Raw genomic sequence first — 20,171 nt, forward strand, 5'->3', positions numbered from 1 at the left:
TTTGTATTCTTTTATATTATTATTATTATTGTTTAATCTTGTGGGAGTCTAATTATATCTCCATCCACATGAGTAGATTCAAATCCTAAAACTCTTACTTTCAAAATAAAAAATGTTACTATCATAATTAAACAACACTCATTCGGTTTCTTATAACTTACTTTCAAATAAAAAAATTTACCAATCGAGCTATATTTTGGAAAAATGATTTAGAAGTTTTTTCTCTGAGATTTTATGTACAATCTAATTGATAATAAGGAAACCTAAGTTCTGTTTCCTTTCAAAAATTTAAGATTCAAAATAAATTTTAAAGAATTTTCCACAAAAATTCTGCTATTCTAAAAGTCCACGTATTTATAATGCAATATAATAGCTATTAATTGAGAGAAAACAATGAATCTAGTTCCACATGATATATAATGTGAGGCAGCAGACGTTTTGTCGTCTTACAAGATAAACGTGCTTAAATTTTTTTCCATCATCGAGAGAGAGAAGAATCTAGAGTCTTGAATAGTTATGAAATGACGAAATTAGAATTCAATTTTCCTTTTTTTCTGTAATTTTTATTATTAACTGTATTACAATTTTACGATATACTAATATTCAGTGTACACAAAAAAAAAAATAAAAAAAATTGACTGCACTCTCTGTTCAAATAATTTTATACCAGTGCAGTAATTTAATACCTGAATCCAGAACTAAATAAATCAATCAGCAAAATAAAAATATTTGGGGGGAAAAAAACAGAAAAAATAATCAAAGTTTAAAGAAGATTCTCAAAACTTCTCCACCCCACCTAAAAAAAAAAAAAAAAAAATGATTTGCCAAAAAAGAAATTGAAAACTAATAACACATTGAAAAAAAAAAGAAAAAAAAAATCTAAAAAAAGACATCACGTTGTCTGTCGTTACATGAATACACACACACAGCTAGAAGTTACGGACCAACTGTTGGCCACAAGCCAAAAACAAAGTACAGACACATAAAATCCGCGGACCCCACAGATAGCCTATCTGTAAGCTGCTTGTACCGCAAGCGAAAAATTTCTCTTATCAGCCCAATAAGTGGACTTTTCAAACCCCTGTTACCTCAACTCCACCTATCTATCACCCAATATAAAATAAATTTGTAGTATTTTTCTCCACCCCAAGGAAAACGGAGGGAAAAAAAAAAGCTTCCTCATAATCTCATATCATCTACACGCAGCAGAAACCAAGAATTGATTGTATGCCACTGCCATCATGGTACTCTCCTCCGCAGATAAAAATCATGAGACACCGTTGTTGCCCGCACAAGATCCCGAGCCTTTTATCAAGAGAACAGGTTTTTTTTTTTTTCTTTTTTTTTTGTCCCTGCCATTTGAATATTTGTACTTGAAGAAATATTATTGGTGGGGGTTTGATTTTGCTTTGTTTATAATGTTGTGTGAGATTAACCGCGTATGTGCTGATCGATGATGAGTGATGACTTTGAAGGAACTCTATGGACTGCCGTGGCGCATATAATAACTGGGGTGATAGGCTCGGGGGTGCTGTCTTTAGCATGGAGCATGGCTCAGCTCGGTTGGATTGCCGGTCCTTTGGCAATGGTGATCTTTGCTTCTGTCACCCTTTTCGCTACATTTCTTTTATGTGACTGTCACAGGGGCCCTGATCCTGAATATGGCCCCGGCCGTAACCGGTCTTATCTTGAAGCTGTTGACATGTGTCTAGGTAACAATTTACATAAATCTCGGCTCTCTCGAAGCCCCAGTTTTCAATTTTTTTTTTTTTTATAATGATTCTTTCATATGGTCTTTGATGATGCTATATATGTTTGATAAGCATAAATGGGATTACTCAATTTTGTAAGCATTTTTTTCTGATGAGCTTAGATTTTAAAGTTGTACGTGAGTGAGCCCCAAATCTCCATCTCATAATCTGAAGAAAGAAATTATAAACGTTTCAGGTAATATGAAAACTCAGGCGTTGGTGTTTCTCTCCCTTTTTGTTTTGTTTTTTTTGTTTGAGAAGACGTTTGTGTTTTGATTGATGATGAATGAATTTTGTGTTTGATCGGGTGACACCTGTGAGGATTTTAATAATATAGTTTGGATGATGCATCCCAAAAAAAACATAAAATATCTTTATTGGCAAATTTGATTCCGTCACGGTATCCTCAAAGTTTTATTAAATTAGCCAATTAATTACTCAACTTTAATCGGAGGCGCAGTTAAGAGTCCCTGATATACGGTTTGATTGATCTGTTAAAGTAAATCAGATGATGACACCTGGGGGGATTCTTAATAAATATATTTTTGACTGAAACATACTTCCGAGTCCGCCGTGTCCACATGAATCATGGTTCTTTATGTTCTATCTCTAAACAAAGGCAGCAAAAATTTCTTTATTGCAAATTTGTTCCGTCCCGTCGCGTTTTCCTCTACTTTCTACTTTAATAAAATTAACCAAATAATATTCAGCTTCGGATTTAAGAGTTTTTTTTTCCCCAGTGTTGACCAACCCGTGAATCGAACTATTTCTCTTGCTTAATTATTATTACCCATAGCTTTAAAGATTCAAATGCACCATATGGTCTGCATGCTTGAATGAGATAATCACTCTTCTTTAATGATATTTTAAGTGGACATGGGGTTGAAGCTCAAGATTAATTTGCCATAAAATGATTCGAGCACCATTCAAATAATTTTGCTGTCTTTAGTATTCTGACAGAAATTGGCAAAAACATAAGCAGTACTTGAAACTACGTGCTTGAGGATTTTCACCTGAAAATATGCTAATTGTATATGATATGATAATCGTTTGGTATTAGGTTCATGTCAGTCACCATTCCTTTTTATTTTTACCTGCCTGATAAATTTGATGCTTCACATGGATTTTCAGGGAAAACGAATGCCTGGGCATGTAGCTTGTTCATACATGTAGGCTTGTACGGGACGGCAATTGCCTATACCGTGACATCTGCTATTAGCATGAGGTATGTTGTTGACATTGCCATATGCTATGGACTAAAAAAATCAAGGATTTTGTATTGCTTGTCTTTTCTTAACTTTCAGAAATTCTTCTCTATTCCGTTGATGGGCACAGGGCAATTCAGAAATCAAACTGTTACCACAGAGAAGGGCACGAGGCAGCATGTGAATACTCGGATACTTACTATATGCTGATATTTGGAGCTGTTCAGTTAATACTATCTCAAGCACCGGATTTCCACAACATACAATCACTGTCAGTAATTGCTGCAGTCATGTCATTTGCCTATTCTTTCATCGGATTTGGACTTGGTGTTGCCAAAGTCATAGGTGTGGCAGTGAATCTGCTATTCTTTCAATATGCTGTTTCGTTAATTTACTGGCGCACTAAATGTCTAGATGCTTAAATTGCAGGAAATGGATTTGTTATGGGTAGCTTTTCAGGAGTTTCAACTACTACTTCAATTGAGAAAATGTGGTTGGTCGCTCAAGCACTCGGAGACATTGCATTTGCCTACCCGTATTCCCTCGTACTCATTGAGATTCAGGTGTGTTATTCATAGTCTTCGACTGGAAAATTTAGTATTAAAGAAGCTAATACGAAAATCTAATCACTTTAGAGGCTGACATTAATTATGAACATTGTAAAAAATGAAGGATACTTTGAAGTCGCCTCCACCGGCAAACCAGACCATGAAGAAGGCCTCAACAATGTCAATCATCACCACAACCATTTTCTACCTTTTCTGTGGAGGATTTGGGTATGCGGCTTTCGGGGACAATACCCCAGGGAACCTCCTAACAGGATTCGGATTTTACGAGCCATACTGGCTTATTGACTTGGCTAATGCTTTTATCGTGATTCATCTAGTTGGAGGGTATCAGGTAATTATGCAAAATAAATTGTGATGGAACCGTTATGCGGATGGTATCATTGTTTATGATAAATTTTTTTCTTGGCAGGTTTATAGTCAGCCAATATTTGCCCATTTTGAAAAATGGATTTGTGAGGAGAATGGATTCTTGAATAATGAGTTCTATCATTGTTTATGATAAATTTTTTTCTTGGCAGGTTTACAGTCAGCCAATATTTGCCCATTTTGAAAAATGGATTTGTGAGAAGTTTCCAGAGAATGGATTCTTGAATAATGAGTTCTTTTTGAAACCACCGCTGATGCCAGCTTTCAGATGGAACCCTCTCAGACTGTGTTTCCGAACTGTTTATGTTGTGTCTGTGACGGCAATTGCAATGAGCTTCCCTTACTTCAATCAGGTTCTAGGAGTGATAGGAGGAGTGATATTTTGGCCCTTAACGATATACTTCCCTGTGGAGATGTACTTTAAGCAGATGAACATTGAAGCTTGGACAAGAAAGTGGGTAATGCTTCGAGTTTTTAGCTACGTGTGCTTCATTGTGTCAACTTTTGGGTTGGTCGGATCAATCCAAGGAATTATAAGTGCAAAATTAAGCTAAGAAAAGGTACGGTTCATATAGGCTTATGTAATATAAGATGAATAATAGCTGAAGATTTAGTGATGATGGATCAGATTTTATTGGTCATGATGCAGGCATCTCTAAATTTTATTGGAGAAGCCATGTAATATATCAGTGTCTTTTCAAGTCTCAAGAGTCGGGATGTCTTTTCAGAGGTGGCGATTGTTGTATTGCATTGTGTCAAGTGTCGGCCAATGGCTTGTTGGTCGGCTTGTAGTCTTCCCTTCATTCTGATTTCAAAGAGTGCTATTTGTTTATTCAAAACCAAAACTCGATCAAAATAATGAGTTAGATCTAGTGCCCAATTTGTTGAAGTTAAGAATAACTATTGGGACCTAATTATGATTGTTGTTATTATTATTTAGTTTTTGAAGAATACTAAAATTGGGTATCGCGCCACACGTGGACGTGTAACGTTTTGTGTGCTGAAGTAGTTATAAATTGCACGTGCAGTTAAGATTTTGCTTGCAGTATAAGCAGATGGGACCGGCACGTGCAACTAACTTTTAACTGTTCTAATGTAACTTGGAACGATTACGAACTCCATGTATGGGCTTGTGTGAGCAGAGCAGAAATATACCCAACATTTGCAAAAACCTTAATACAGTCAACGAGGAAGAGCATGCACGCACACACACACGCACACAGAGATGTGAGAGAGAGAGGGAGAGTTGACCGGGCGTCTTGCGGGTGAGCTACCGGCCATCTCTCACACGCTCAATAGCGTTGAATTCTTTAATAAAATCACGCACCTTTGGTGTCTCATGACACCCCCCCCACACCCCCCCCCCCCCCCCCCAAATGCCATATGTAACCATTTTTCCCAATATATATATAAGGATATACCCGTCATCCATTTCTTTTCTAACTGAACATCAAACAAATATTTCGCCCCACATTTCTTAACCATAGCTCTTCAAAACACAGCAAGAACTTCTGTTTTTATTCTCTTCTTTTATTCTACTTTTTCTTTCCTTTTATTGGCTCATTTTGATTTTGATTTTTTAAACTAAAAAACCGTTTAAAAGAAAAAGAAAAAGAAAAGAAAGAAAGAAAGAAAAAAGAGTAGAGATGGGACGCATTCCATGTTGTGAGAAGGATAACGTGAAAAGAGGACAATGGACACCCGAAGAAGACAACAAGCTCTCTTCTTACATTGCCCAACACGGCACCAGAAACTGGCGCCTCATCCCCAAGAATGCTGGTTTGTACTTTTGCTCTGATGATAAAATTCTCAATACGCAATTTCTAAACTCTACTTACAAAGTAAGTGTTCTGTTTTATTTTCGCATGTTAGGCCTCCAGAGATGCGGGAAGAGTTGTAGGCTGCGGTGGACTAATTACCTTCGTCCTGATCTTAGGCGCGGCCAGTTCTCTGACACTGAAGAGCAAACAATTATGAAGCTACATTCTGTTGTTGGCAACCGGTACATTGACGCATATCCCCTTTAATATTAACTTGACAAAACTGACACTGACAGATAAGGTAAATTTAGTGCAAAAACTAGATGATTGATTCAGAAATGGTATTGCAGATGGTCACTGATTGCAGCTCAGTTACCCGGCAGGACCGACAATGATGTAAAGAATCATTGGAACACCAAGCTGAAGAAGAGGCTTTCAGGCATGGGCATTGATCCGGTAACCCATAAGCCTTTCTCCCATCTTATGGCGGAAATCGCCACCACACTGGCCCCACCACAGGTGGCTCACCTGGCAGAAGCTGCCCTTGGTTGCTTTAAAGATGAAATGCTTCATCTCCTCACTAAGAAACGCATAGATTTCCAGCTCCAGCAAACAGCAACAGGGAATAACTCTACTACTTACATTACCAATAAAAGTGATGAAAACAATGATACCATTGAAAAGATCAAGCTCAATTTATCAAGGGCTATACAAGAACCTGAGATGCCACCTTCAAACAAGCCATGGGACACCATGGAGGCAATACCTACAAACTTTGCAGGGACTTGCAGTGCTTTCCCAGCATCTGCTCCCGGATTTCAGTATGGCTCGTCATCATTTGGCCATGATGGGGCTGCATCACCATGGAGCCAAAGTATGTGCACTGGAAGCACATGCACGGCTGGGGAGCAGCAAGGCCAGTTGCATCAAAAAGTAGAGCATGACAATGGAGAGGAGTCCGAAGGAGGAAAAGGAATGAGGAATGGATCCGCCATGTTCAATGCAGATTGTGTCCTGTGGGATTTACCATCTGATGATCTAATGAATCCCATGGTTTAAGGAGGCTTACAGAAACAGGAGACAAGACTTCCAACTTTACGATATAATAATAAACACCTTATGGCAATGATTTAAGATGCAATTGTAAATAAAATCAACAATTAACTAAGGTAAAATTTATTATAAAATTCAATATATCTCACTATCATTGTGTTTCTATTACATTTCTCTATTACATGTGCATATCAAGCAAAATATGATGATGATGAGGATGTATCAGCCAAAACCTGCAAGCATTAATAAGAATAATAAACAAAATTACAATTGATTTCTACAATTTGAGAATCTGTAAGTTTCCAACCCGGGGGAAAAAAAAAAAACACTTTTTTACAAGAATTACCTCTAGTTGCTCTTCTGTAAATGAATCTTTCTGAAGATTCCACGTGTCAGCATGAGTACGACGGAATTCTGCAACTGCTTTTGTCACTGTAGATTTAACGGGTGTCGCCTCCCCACTAAAACGTGCCAATAATGTAACATGCTCAGGCAACCAACTGAAACAGGGGGAAAATGTGAAGAAATGAATCAGCTCAATCACTGTCATGAGAAAGAGACAACATGGTTGAAGTTGTGATTCTTCAAATGTTTTTGGAAAAAAAAAAAAATTCAAATCCAAAGTACTCCGGACTCTCAAGTATAATAAGAAACCATTTTGATAAACAATTGTCTATACTTAAGGCAGCAAACCTGGGCATATCGTAAGGGACTGATAACACAGAAGCAACCAAAGCAAGTACAGCACCATGTCTAGAAGCTACTGACTGACTGAAGCTCGAATTCCTACATTCACAAATTATAGATCTCAGATCAGAATGAAAGATTTCTCCATTGGGAATCTAAGCCAGGAATAAAGTAGAAAGTACAAATATGTCTAAGATTACATGCACTGAAAACTTATCCATAAAGCATGGGCATTCCAATAATCCAATGTGCATTATAAGCATAGATGATAAGAGAATCCTAATAGAAACCCGTGATTTGTGCATTCATTAAAGTAAAAAAGGTGACCCTCCCCTCCTCCACCTTCCCTTTCTTCATTTGAGATCTAATATATAATATTTAACATATGTCAGCAAATTAAAATGACCTCTTATTCTGCCTTTGAATCATATTGGCCTCCTTGTAAGCTCTATCGCGGAAGTCCTTGGCTAACTTTTCATCACCCCCCTTCATTAAGCCTGCCAGAACAGCTGCAGCATGCTCCCTTACCTGAACAAGTTGTACATCTTTCAGTTAAAAAAGCACAAAAATCCTATCCAATGTGAAAGGACTCTAGTCCGCATAAACTATAACCAACAACATCCATAAGATTGGACTTTATGAAAAATGCATATATCATTTAAGCTTTGTGTTTTTGGTACTTCAAATCAAGGGTCAAAATCACAAATCTAAGTCGGTCATATTAGCATTGTTGTTAAAAGAATGAAACACACTCTTAACTAATGTATAAATTGTTGTATCCTAATCTCTAGACGAGATGTAGTGAGAACTTGCCTCCACTTGATTGTCCGTTAGAAGCTTCTCCACTGTATTCCAAATATCTTTTTTTTCTGTGTCTGGGAGTATGAACGTGTGCCTGTTGTAAAAAACTATATTAGCATCCATGTTATCACAAATATTCTTAGCCTGCATGCTGGCACTGACCTCCTTAAACTGTCTTGTCAAAGTAAGATCATCATGGAAAACAAGAAAAAGTGGAAAGTGAAAAAAGGAAAAAGGATTATAAAATGTGAAATGGAAGAAACAAAAGCAAATTACAGAAGCAAGGTGGCTATTCTTTCTCTATAAATGTCAACTTGTGGAGAATACAGATTCTGTTGTAACTATTCACATTTTCCAAATGAATTTAAGCAGCATTGCTCTGAAAAAGTTATGAGAAACAAAGTTTCATTTAAATAATAATAATAATTGCAATGCATTTAAAAGCCACTCGAAGATCATTACCTATACATAAAAGTTCGCAGATACGTCAGAGTAGCAGATCTTGTTCTCCAGTTAGAATCATCTGCAGAAGATAGAATTATGCTAACAGCTTTCTGAAGATGAGGTTCCCAGAAAATCCTCCATTTGAGCAATTCAAAAGCTGCCTTGGCCAATGTTGACAAATCTTTATTTGATGTTTCCTTCAAAAGAAAGATAAGAGTTTTAGGTTTAAAAATGAGATCCGAGATTTTAATTTTACTTTAAAATTTAAAAAAAAAATGTCAGTAGAGTTCTATACATCAATTTGCTCCAAGTAACTAAAATATATTGTATAGAAATGCAAGAAACTATAGTGTATTTAAGTGATACCTCTCCAAGTAAGAAAAGAAAAGGGCATCACAGTCTGTTAATTTCAAATGTGATTAAATTACTAGAAATCAGGCAGTAGTCATCTCATAAGCATTAAGGCCCACCAAATTCAGTGCTTTCTCCCATTGCAAACTCATTAAAAAAAAGATAAAATGGAAAATTTTAATTCCTGGAGAGTTAAGATTCATGTTCTGAACAAATTCTGAAATCTGCACAATCTGTGTATACCCATAACAGTAATTCTGTTCTTCTTCCACTGTCTGAACAAATATTACTTCCAAAATCGTAACTCTAACATTATAGCGAACCACACCAATTGATTACACAAAGAGTAAACTGATACTAATGGACCCAGATGCAGCAGAATGAACTACAGAATGTCAAAAACAAAATGAAACTTCAGATAAATAATTTAAGTTATATAACCAAAATCAAATTTGTGTTTCGCATACCTGCAAGGATATTACAGGATAGAGAAGTCCCACAATTATGTCCAGCAAACATGAAGATCTTCCAGACTTCAAAGTTGATATGATAAAATGAAATAACTACACATTTCAGGAAATAAGAACCGATCAGTAAAGGATATAAAACCAGAAGTAGAGTTTACTCAAAAAAATAATAAAAATCAGTACCGATTCCATCCATTTGACATCATCTTGCGAATCCCCTTTCAAATGCCCATTTTGAGTACTACAATTTGCTGACACCTCCAAATTGTCAGAATGATTATTATTTTGAATATTCGTCACTGACTCTGAAGCTCTTTCAGTTAGAAACTGAACCCATCTTTCCTCTTTAAGATAATTGTCAATATCACTATTTACCCCTTCATGTGAATACTCATGAGAAAATGATGCATGGAGCCGAATGTTTGAGCACAACACAGAGAGGGTAACACCTATAGCTTCTCTTACCTGTTGAAAAATAAATTTGCATTAAAAACAAGCAAAACGTCATGGTAACATGAGGGTCAGTAACATAATTAGAGTGTTCTGTTACCAACATCAGAAACTGCATAAAGCTTTCATAGCCCTTATAAGATTGAGAAGAAGAAAGAACAAAGAAGAAAGAACAAAGAAGAAACCAAATGCATGTACACATACATGAGCTGATGAATGGCACATATTATTCAGTAACTCCTCCAAAAGTCCAATATGTAGCTGTATTTCTGGCAGAGTCATCTTTTGAGGGGATATTTCTATGAGGGCAGCTGAAAGGAAAGCATAGCGTTTTGCAACCACAGTAGTAGTTACAGTTGGAGGTAAAGGAGTAACCAAACAATTCAAAATTTGTTGCCTCAGAAGAGGAACTCTTGTTCCATGCTTCCCTTTTCCTGTAACAGCATAGCGTATACAAGCTGCCCACTCAGGTATGGATTCCACTGATGGAGCAAGAATGATACTCTTCAACTGGATCATCATCCAGCTGTCCCACGCCCCTAAAAGACCATCAACATCAGAATGCAACACCCCAGCCAATGCTTCAGCAGCAACACATTGCTTGGACCGCTCCTTTGCATTTGCAAACTCCTCCACCGTACTCTTAATCGCCACTATCATAGGCATGCCGCATTCTTGTATTAGCCGCTTGAAAATCCGTGCAAAGTTTGAGTAAAACGTATCACTGCCTAATAGGGAGATCCAACTAGGAGTACGTGGCCATGAAGCTGAAAAGTCAAAATAAAAACGGGTAATTGATTTATCTGCTAGGCTCTGAAAGGAAGAATTTCCATGACTTCCTCTGGAAGATGTGCTCTCGGTATCTGCGATTATATGAACATGTGAAAGACTATTAAACGTCTCATCAAAAAATCCATCTTCCTGAAAAATTTCACTCAAAGCTCCTTCCAAGGATGATTTGCTATTTCCTTGTGAATTCTCAGACAATAATGGCCGATCCTCCAATGATGTTTTGTAAGGTGATTCTTTCAGTAGCGTATTTAGAGCAGAGATTGCAAGTATTCTGGTTTGGGGAAGTTGACTTTTTAAATTCTTCAAGAAGTGACCTGAAATGGCACCAAAAGAACGCTTAAAAGCAGGACTAATCACTGTAGCTTCACTACCAGAAAAGAGTTACGTACTAAAGATACTCATTAAAAGAACACAAACCAGCAGTTTCACTGAGGATCTTTGAAGAGACATTTGGATCACTTCTGGATGCCATAGCTAACAAGAGCAGAACTCTATTAGCCATTAGATTATACCTGATGCAAGGTAACAAATAAGTGAAAATGTTCGGAGAATTAAAGAATTATAAAATTTCTGTCAAGGTAAAGGTATCGGCAATTTTGTTTCAGAGACAAGCATCAGTACAATTTATCAAGCCATTAAGCAACACGCAGGAAAAAATTAAACAAGCAGTGTTCCAACTACTGATATCAAGATATCAAACGGCTAAATAATTACCGCCAGTGCAAGCGAGAAGCATCGGAACTCAAAGAACCGATCTGAGAAATCAAATCTGAAAAATCTGATCCATCTTTATGATTGTCCATTGTCTTCAATATGCTTCTAGACACTCCAGAGAAAAGGATGTTGTATTTGACAAAGAGCTGCCAGAAAAACACAAGTTTAATTAGAAGAAATTGTAATATGTGGTTCTAGATCATACAGTGAGAGATCTACCTCATTGATTGCTTTCTGCGCTTTCAGTGATTCATGATGGGAACTACATGGGTGGAAAAAAAGAATAAATATAAAGATCATATGCATACAATAATTTTCTGTGACAAATAGTAATCACACTATTGCCAATGAAAATAGTGCCATGTATATGAATTTAGGATACCTTGAGAGAATCCCAAGGAGAAATGAAGAGAATGCCTTTTGATCCTGGAACATAGAAAGATATGTAAGAGAGCAAACTTGTTAAATATGTTTGGAGCTCTTTGCTTTGAAAGACCTACCGTGGTCAAATGCTTCAGGACGGTCTGTGTAGAAAGGACTGCACAAGAACCTAGGACCGCATACTCTGGTGTGTTTGGAATCCTTAAATTCTCAGCAAGAGAGAGCACACACTTTGAAATCAAAGATGGCCACCTCTTGATCATCTTCAATAGAGATTTACCAGCAAGTCTAGGAACCAAACCAACATTTCATACATACATCAGTAGAAATAATTTTGCTATGACAGAGTAGATAATCTGAATCAGATAAAGTAAAATACAAAAGAAATTAACCTAAAACAATTTTATCAGAAACAATAGCATGGAATAAAAGGTTGCATTAAAAAGATGAACCATGAGTTACGTTAGAAGACACAACAAAATGCCAAACTGCTTTTCTCATAACAACCCAAACCCAGCTCGAAGGAGAAAAGGGAAGATGGTTAGGAATCCCGGATGTTCAAATGCCTCTTACATTGTTAAGGAACTTACACCCATTGGCAGATGTGGTTCAAAGATATGCCAATATCAAGAAAAATATAACATGATAGCTTGTACCGACCATGGATCCAAATCAAGGGTGGAAATGAAGATTTCCTTATAAAAGTAGAGTACTCCTATAAGGTAAAATTGCTGGCCAAAATTATCCAAAAAAATGCTTTTATCAAACTTTAGAAGAAAAATGTGCATCACATGCTTCTGTGCAACATACAGCAATAGACTCACAACAGTAAATTCAAGACGAATTTCTTTTCTTTTATGGTAGGTTCAGGTCTACACCTTCCATGTGCCTAATTTCTGCTCTTAAATATCAAAATTACTTGTTTACCAAAAGCCATAACATTAATTAAAATAACACACAAATTGTTTGATCATATTATAACTCACTCATAGCAGATCAGGGTACTCACATGCGGACAGCTTCATAGCTATGCAAAGATAGGTTTAGGAGATCATCCATCAAAAGTTTCACATGGTCTGGTGGGGAGAAATCCCCTGTTGTACGAAACAGATAATAGGATGACTGAGATGATCTCCATGTACTGTGCATGTATGCCTTGTCAATAAGTGCCCATCTAGGTCTGCAAACCAAGAATGGAATTGGAATTGAAATATAGATACCGAATAATGCAGTTCCATGATGATAACCTAATGATCAGATGCTTTACCTTCTCTTTCCTTTAGAATGGGAAGACACAATAAAATTTACAGGAGGTTCTACAATGGCAGCAGATTCCGACTTCCAATTCTGCCTGTGATTTGACCACTCGTCATATTCCAAACTTCCTATATCACAAAGTTCAAGGAAAATTAATGTGAGGCGCATATATGCATGGAATAGAAAAATAGTTTCTCTATTCTATATAATTTATCTTTTCAAAAGAGAAAAAGGGGAGAAGAAGAAGAAGATTGTTCAAAAAAGTAATCAATGCAAGTTGCTTGAAGAGATAACATAAATTCAATTAATCTGGATGTTGTATTAATTACCATAGTTCCCTAAAGCATCCATAATGCGAATAAGGAGTATCAATAGTATGCTGTCATCTGATTTCTCCTCTAACAAGTATCTGCCCATATTGCAAATGTCACTGATGTTCGGCTACAACCACCAAAACAGAGATATCTAGATCCATAATAACAATAAAAATATAAACATTACTTGCAGGCTACATGTGTAATCTCAGCAGCTTTTTCCCGCAATTCAGTGCTCCCAACAATTGACCCTGACGATCCAGCTATTAAGAAGGAAGTATAACCAGGATCTCCCATCACCCCACTCTGAAAGGATGGCCTAAAATCAGGCAAGCAAGATAAAACACCTTGCAAGGTAGACTGAATGCGCAGAAGAGTCACTTTCAAGTGCTCTTTCTCATTCCCTGCATCACAAATTGTATCGCCAGAAATTTTAATTTTGCAAAAATGAACCCTCAAACTAATACACACCAAGACACCCATCTGTCTACATTAAAAAAATGTGTATGTACATTACCTGAATCAGAGTGCAATTTAGTTTTACATATTCTCAGTAGATCATCCAAGGCTGACTGAAAATGGAGGTTCAATAGCTCATTTGCAAATTGAACTTCATTATCACTTGGAACATGCCACTTGGGACCTGTTAATAGTTCATTATCAGAAGAATTTTTGGTGCTGATCCATTCCTCTAATGTAGCAGCAGCAGGATGACGCAAAACGCACCTAAGATACCAGAATTTTCATTTTTCATACAATTGAGAGAGGAAAAACGAATTCAATGATAATTGTGTATGCTTAAAAGGTTATACTTGTACTGGTCAATAGGATAATAGAGAATCAGGCTTCCAAGAAGAGATCTTAGAAGATGGTCACCGGCTATGTTAACCTGCATGTGATTTAAAAAAAAAAGTATAACAAACAAAATAAATAATAAAATCAGAAATCAGTTTTAAAAATCCAACACTACATATCCATTTAAACATAGTTCATGTTAGGAAAAAGAATGCAAGACCTTCCAAGACGGGGAGTCAAATGCAGAAAAAATAGCCTCTTTCAATTGATCCTTGTAATGAAGAAGTGCAGGACCTGCATAAGTGATCGCAACTGATAATACTTTCAACTGATAATCAATAGCTGCTTCAAGCGCAGGGGAAAGAGTAGGCTTTTCCTGAGAAGGCTTTTCCTGAGAATGGGCGAAAAGAAACAACCAATTACAACCATAACAGTCCAGAACTAAGGGAAATAAATGCTAATATCAAAACTAGTCAAAAAAGAAAGACCTTTGCTAAAACTGAGGCATCAGTGATTCCTCTTCCTCCGAATCCAGTACTAGGTGTTCCTTCCAAAGAGGATATAGCAGACAACAAAACTGGTTGAACAAGGTGAAAAACTGCCTCCTCTGGGTTTGAATGAACACATGCGCAACAAAGCACTCCGACCTCAGCAATTGCCCCAGGAAGAATATTTGTTGTAACAAACTTGGAAATCTTCTTCAAAGCCTGTTAATGATATGAAAAAATATTTCATAACATCTTTGTCCAGAGAGGAAATATTAAATTCACACTCAGAATTTTATGCCTACAATTGATACCTGATTATACAGTGACTTTGAAAGTTTCCCAAGCAAAATTTCAAGCATGCAATAGTAGTATGGACCATCATCAACCAGAAAAGTTCCCGATGTTGCTGATGAATGTAGATCTTCATTCCTGCAGCACCAGTAACATATCATCTTAAGGGGAAAGTGAACTGCAACTCTTACAATTAATGAAGATGAGGAGAGCTGCACAACCACACTTACAGAACACTGCTGGGCTCCAAATGTTGAAGTAATGAAAATAAACGACACAAGAATTCATCCAGCCATTCTGAAAACTGGATCATTGGCATGAATGATAATTCATCACTGTTGTCATCCAGAGTAGCTATCTGCAATCATAAGTGGAGAAGCATAAGCCATGTGCTAACAATCTAGGAGCATATCAGTAATTTTTGCTATGAAAAAGGAGGGCTATGAACTTACGTTGGAAAATATGGAACCAATTAACTGCATGGTTGCCAAGGTTTTGGGGGGATCATTAGCATCCATACCAGCTAATGCATTCGATAATGATATCATCAGAAGTTCAATGAAAGCGACATCACCACCACCAAGATCAGCCGGTTGCACCGAAGAAGTTGATAGAGAAGTGAGGAACAGCGAACGCCCAGCAAAAGCTACAGACGTCACAGCAGTTTTCAACTGGTGCGTGGCAGTCATCTGACTAGACACAATTGATAAAAAGGAAGTTAATTTGACGAAGTAGTCCCAACTTAAAAAGTACTGAATACTTCCAGCCGTCGTATCAATTAGACAAACTTCCAAATTCTAAATGGTAATCTTTTGTAAAGATAGGAATGAACACAGCTGAACAATATCAAATATATATAATTCTAGCATTTAAGGAATATATCCAACAACACCAACCGTCTCCAAGGCTATATGGAATCTAGATGCTAGAAATGGAAGAACTGAAGAAGGATCCACGTATGACAAAATAGAAGTTGCAGCAGCAACCGTCTCCGAAAGATGTTCATTCTTGCTATATTGACCACGATCAATTAACTTCAGCACCACGTTGACAAAAAATGTCCTCTCTGATTCTCCTAGATAGAGTTCAGCCTGTGTATTGTTATCAGCTTTCCTGTAATGACAGTATTCGAGTAGAATGAGTATAAAATTTGCTTTTACTGAATCCAGCGTGTGTTCGTCATTAAATTGGTGAATTCTTACTGCTGCTCATGCTGCAAGCGTTTCTGGAATGTAATTACCAAATAGAACAAAAATCTCTCCAAAGAATAAGTCCAGCGACCACCATTAGAAGGATGGTAATACCTACAACAATAAATATCAGAAATGAAAAACAAAAAAAGGCACGTAGAAACTATGAATAACTCTTTATAATCAGAAACCAAAACTGTAGCATCAAAATGTCAGTAAACAAACTGTTCTAAAAGGTTGACCAATTTTTCAAAGTGCTCCTGTGCTGAACTACCAGGTCTTAGTAGATACACCTGAAATTTTGATTGTAAAAGACAGCACAATTAAAACCTAGGAACTATCTATATTTCCCTCTAAAAGCAATTGAGATGAAGGCAAAAATCTATCTCTTACAACTGATTTTGCAATGGCCTTTGCTGGGGTGAGTGTCTTATTGGAGAACAAGAACCTCGTATATCTCGGAACATCCACAGAAAAAGGATATGATCCACTTCCATTTGCCACAGGTACCTGCGAACCAGATAAAAGCAAAAGGTTAGCACAAGAAAGACACAAAGGGAAACAAAACAGACAAATTCATCAGCACCAAAAATAGAACCAAACGAACCACAGGCAAAAGAGCCTGAGCCACATTAAAGAAACACCAAGTATAATATAAGGCATAAAATGTACATGTGATATCCTCTTAAATATATTTTTGTAATATGCATTTTTGCTCAATTGATCTAAAAATATCACACTCACCTCGAACATGTTCAAGTATCTCGTGAAAAGCATGGGTATGAAACACTCCCAATCAATAAAGTTGTAGTTCTTTATAGCACGAGCTATAACAGCTGTCCACTGACAATTCCAGAATTGACAATTTGGAACAGAGTCCCACAAGTCTAAACACTCTCTAATCCAATTTCTGCCATGCAATGGAAAGAATATGCTCCAGTAAGGGCATTTTGCATAACCGATAACAATTCCCAAAAATATGAATCCCATTCCTTACTCTGAAAAGAACTCTTGGTTGTCCAAGTTTGTAGGAAGAAACAGTCTCATAAAGCCAGATCCTTCAAAGGAAGAGTTATGCCATGGATTTTCCAAAAGAGATCTGCAGGAAGGCATGAAATTTAAAATTTCAGAACGAAAACCCCAAGAAATTCACTATTGTTGCCTTGGCAACAATTCAATTTAATCAACATATCTGGAGATCCTAAGCCCATCATTTCTGTGAAGAATATACAGCAGAAAGGGAAGAAGGTTCAAGAATTTCAAGCCTCGAAAAATCAAATTGACCTTCTTTCTTCCTTCTCAGGCGTACTTAAGTTTGGAAATTGGTAGGTTTCCAGGCTACTTTGTTAAATATCACCTTGAAATGATTAAGTCAAAACTTTGAATTTTCAATTGTATTTGCAATGAAAAAGAAACAATTTCCATAATTTTTTAAACTTAAGTTTGACATGACATTACAAAATTTCCATACTACTTTTCTTATTTTCAAATCTTGTAGGAAATGACAGAGAGAATATGTGAGTAGATCCAAAACAAAGCCAATCATAAACAGTGTCATTGCTTGCACTTTAACAGCAAAAAGGTCAACTAAAAGAAAATAGAAAACTTTACCTAAACTCAGACCATATCTCAGAGGCAGAACCTGGAGGAAAGAATCTCCGGCAGGATCTAACAAGAGAAGTAACTGCTTCAAAATGTCGTTGTCTCAATCTCCAACCCTCTGGACCTGTATTCCTGTAAGATGTACACAACCCAAAGTCACGAGAATTAGAAGGTGACAGAACTTGAAAAAGAGGAGGAAAGAACAGAAACGGTTTAACACAATGACAGTTTAAATACAAAGATGATACACCATATATACAGTAATTCAATTAGTTTATATTAGAAATACATCTGAAAGAGACGAAAGTAAAACTCACCTTGTAAAATGTGTGTGAATCAGAGTATCATAAAAAGGCCGCCAAGGAACTTTCAAGGACAACTGTTTTCGATACTTATTGAGCAACTTGACTAAGAGATTTCCCCATCTAACCTAATACAAAGAAACAAAACATACACACACACACACACACATATACGTATTAGGAAAAAGACAAAGAATGATGGAAAACATGAAAAAATAATTATTTCTCATATGATGTAGCACCTGGACGTAAAGTTTATTCTGTGAAATATTGAACAATTCTAACCCAATTTCCACAAGTGCACCCACATCTTCTAAAGATAATTCACTTTTAGCCTTTATGAATCTGCAGAGCCATGAACAAGAAGTCAGAATCCACTTCTGTCACCATCCTCTAACAGTCAGATATGGTGTGATTGATACACCGACACTCACTTAAGCTGAAAACTCTACATTAAGTCAAAATAACAGGTGGAAAACCAGTGAAAATAAAACAAGGACCATTCCCAAATATTTTACCAAAGAAGAAACAGATGCATACAGGTGATTTCAAATAGGACTTAATCAACTGTAATACATAGATGTAATGTGTATGAACAATAATAAAAGGAAAGTGAATTTCCATAAAAGACTACCAAATAGGCATCAAGTCACTAGTTATAATTCACATCAACAGATCTTTGAAGAAATGTTTTCACAAGAAGAAATGTTCAATGGTGAACAATTTACAAGTAAAGCTTCTACTAGTGTTCTTCTTCCATCAAAAGCTGAATCAGCAGCTAAAAATTAACTGCTGCAGTCCGATCCAATGTCCAATCCTAATCACATTCTAGCCTCACCTCCAATGTATTAACCCTTCTATTGTCTGTTATCAATAACCAAGCAGTCCTTACAAAGATCATGTTTGTAACAGTTATACTACAGTTTTCAAAAGCACAACCATTACAGAATTAGTAATTACCTACTAATACTTGGCAGTTAATGTTTACTTAACAGTTGACACCTACCAATTCCATTCTGGCACGACTGTTGCTTAAAATCCACAACATTTAAAAACTCAACAGCTTTCAATATCAAACTGAGTCAAAACTCAATCTCCTTTCATACTAAAATCACACTCTAAGTAATTGAATTGCAGGAAACCAGCATTATCTGGACATCAAAACACGATCATCATATCAATCATAGTGATCATGCCGCCACTCATTACTGACACGTGGCAACAACCTATGCACTACAAAACACACCTAACCACCTTACCGACGGTTTCATACTCGCAATTCATTCAAACTGAAGTCAACAGTCAGAGCTAAAACAAAATAATAATAATAATAATAATAATAATAATTAAGAGTAACAGAAATAGAATTCAAATTTCAAAAACAACAAAAGCAGCGGCTAAATGAAAAAAATAAAAAAGAAGAAGTGAATATTAATAGAAATGAATCGAGTGGAAGTGAGCTCACAAGTCGATGACGGAGATCCATTTGAGAGTAGAGTAAACAGATTCAGGATCGTCGGCTCGGTACGAGTCCTTAACAGACTTTACAACATCAGCAAACGATTCCTTCTCTTTCTTCGTCTCCGCCGCCACCGGTGGCGGCAACCACGCATTGTACAGATGCATGTCTGTTCTTCTTCTTTAAAGTCACCGAATTGAAATGGAAACGGAAAAGAAACGAAATGTAAACGGAGCAAATTGATCGAACAATAATCGAAGTAAGGTCTTTGCAGAGAGTTTTTATAGACGATGTCGTGTAGTGTTTCTTTTTCGACAAGAAAATGTTTGTTTTTAATTTTTTTAAGGAACGGAAAGAAATGAGTTGCTTTTGTGCTGGGGGTTGACTGGAAACCGGCTGCTAATAATCAATACATGATTAAATATTTATTCTTTTTAATATATATTCTGGTTGTGATTTTGTACTGTAAAATTCACACGCAATACTTAAAATGCAAATAACATATTGAAATTTAAACAAGAAAAATATAAGTTTATTATTTTCTCCGAAGAAAATAAATCCTAGGGCTAGGAGTGGAAAAATTAAGAGTGCGTTTGGGATTGAGGTGCTGTAGCTTTTAAGCTACAGCTGCTGTGAAAAAAATGATGTAATTATAAAATAAAAGTTAATAATATATAGTAAA

The 20,171-nt window shown here is 36.5% G+C and overlaps 3 protein-coding genes across 4 annotated transcripts; 2 read left to right on the forward strand and 1 right to left on the reverse strand.

Moving 5' to 3' along the window:
- Nucleotides 1-1,087: 1,087 nt before the first annotated feature.
- On the forward strand, nt 1,088-4,867 carry LOC18055230 (probable amino acid permease 7). Of its 2 annotated transcripts, none has more exons than XM_006452673.2 (7): nt 1,088-1,323; nt 1,476-1,712; nt 2,883-2,976; nt 3,087-3,301; nt 3,386-3,519; nt 3,629-3,856; nt 3,935-4,037. In XM_006452673.2, the coding sequence occupies exons 1-7, from the start codon at nt 1,242-1,244 to the stop codon at nt 4,022-4,024; spliced, it is 1,080 nt and encodes a 359-aa protein (XP_006452736.1). In that variant the 5' UTR covers nt 1,088-1,241; the 3' UTR covers nt 4,025-4,037. The 2 variants fall into 2 exon arrangements, with proteins under 2 accessions (XP_006452736.1, XP_006452737.1); XM_006452674.2 differs by lacking the exon at nt 3,935-4,037 and adding an exon at nt 4,044-4,867 and having other exon boundaries at nt 1,091-1,323.
- A 420-nt stretch (nt 4,868-5,287) lies between these two features.
- On the forward strand, nt 5,288-6,790 carry LOC18055231 (transcription factor MYB80). Its single transcript, XM_006452676.2, has 3 exons — nt 5,288-5,670; nt 5,764-5,893; nt 6,002-6,790. Exons 1-3 carry the CDS (start codon nt 5,538-5,540, stop codon nt 6,708-6,710), a joined length of 972 nt encoding a protein of 323 aa, XP_006452739.1. The 5' UTR covers nt 5,288-5,537; the 3' UTR covers nt 6,711-6,790.
- A 9-nt stretch (nt 6,791-6,799) lies between these two features.
- Nucleotides 6,800-19,825, reverse strand: LOC18055232 (proteasome activator subunit 4). Its single transcript, XM_006452677.2, has 35 exons — nt 19,496-19,825; nt 18,273-18,375; nt 18,046-18,158; nt 17,738-17,860; nt 17,124-17,225; nt 16,871-17,036; nt 16,520-16,636; nt 16,352-16,419; nt 16,139-16,240; nt 15,833-16,049; nt 15,389-15,625; nt 15,167-15,294; nt 14,957-15,074; nt 14,646-14,864; nt 14,378-14,548; nt 14,175-14,251; nt 13,880-14,088; nt 13,550-13,766; nt 13,378-13,457; nt 13,059-13,176; nt 12,801-12,971; nt 11,911-12,079; nt 11,793-11,836; nt 11,630-11,672; nt 11,411-11,556; nt 11,114-11,208; nt 10,109-11,010; nt 9,638-9,919; nt 9,455-9,550; nt 8,655-8,833; nt 8,205-8,286; nt 7,798-7,919; nt 7,398-7,490; nt 7,051-7,204; nt 6,800-6,937 (listed from the first exon to the last, which is right to left on the reverse strand). Exons 1-35 carry the CDS (start codon nt 19,654-19,656, stop codon nt 6,896-6,898), a joined length of 5,466 nt encoding a protein of 1,821 aa, XP_006452740.1. The 5' UTR covers nt 19,657-19,825; the 3' UTR covers nt 6,800-6,895.
- Between the last annotated feature and the right edge of the window lie 346 nt (nt 19,826-20,171).

This window comes from Citrus clementina, unplaced genomic scaffold, assembly GCF_000493195.1.
Source record: "Citrus clementina cultivar Clemenules unplaced genomic scaffold, Citrus_clementina_v1.0 scaffold_1, whole genome shotgun sequence".
In the NCBI taxonomy this organism is placed as follows: Eukaryota; Viridiplantae; Streptophyta; class Magnoliopsida; order Sapindales; family Rutaceae; genus Citrus; species Citrus x clementina.

Excerpts from the sequence above, each read along its gene's own strand:
- LOC18055231 (XM_006452676.2), top strand. The coding sequence starts at position 5,538 with ATGGGACGCATTCCATGTTGTGAGAAGGATAACGTGAAAAGAGGACAA. Across the intron at positions 5,671-5,763 it reads CCTCATCCCCAAGAATGCTG|GCCTCCAGAGATGCGGGAAG; the intron begins GTTTGTACTTTT and ends TTCGCATGTTAG. Across the intron at positions 5,894-6,001 it reads CATTCTGTTGTTGGCAACCG|ATGGTCACTGATTGCAGCTC; the intron begins GTACATTGACGC and ends ATGGTATTGCAG.
- LOC18055232 (XM_006452677.2), bottom strand. The coding sequence starts at position 19,656 with ATGCATCTGTACAATGCGTGGTTGCCGCCACCGGTGGCGGCGGAGACG. Across the intron at positions 14,865-14,956 it reads CAAAGTCACTGTATAATCAG|GCTTTGAAGAAGATTTCCAA; the intron begins GTATCAATTGTA and ends TATCATTAACAG. Across the intron at positions 12,972-13,058 it reads CATTCTAAAGGAAAGAGAAG|ACCTAGATGGGCACTTATTG; the intron begins GTAAAGCATCTG and ends CTTGGTTTGCAG.
- LOC18055230 (XM_006452674.2), top strand. The coding sequence starts at position 1,242 with ATGGTACTCTCCTCCGCAGATAAAAATCATGAGACACCGTTGTTGCCC. Across the intron at positions 1,324-1,475 it reads GCCTTTTATCAAGAGAACAG|GAACTCTATGGACTGCCGTG; the intron begins GTTTTTTTTTTT and ends ATGACTTTGAAG. Across the intron at positions 3,302-3,385 it reads TGGTGTTGCCAAAGTCATAG|GAAATGGATTTGTTATGGGT; the intron begins GTGTGGCAGTGA and ends CTTAAATTGCAG.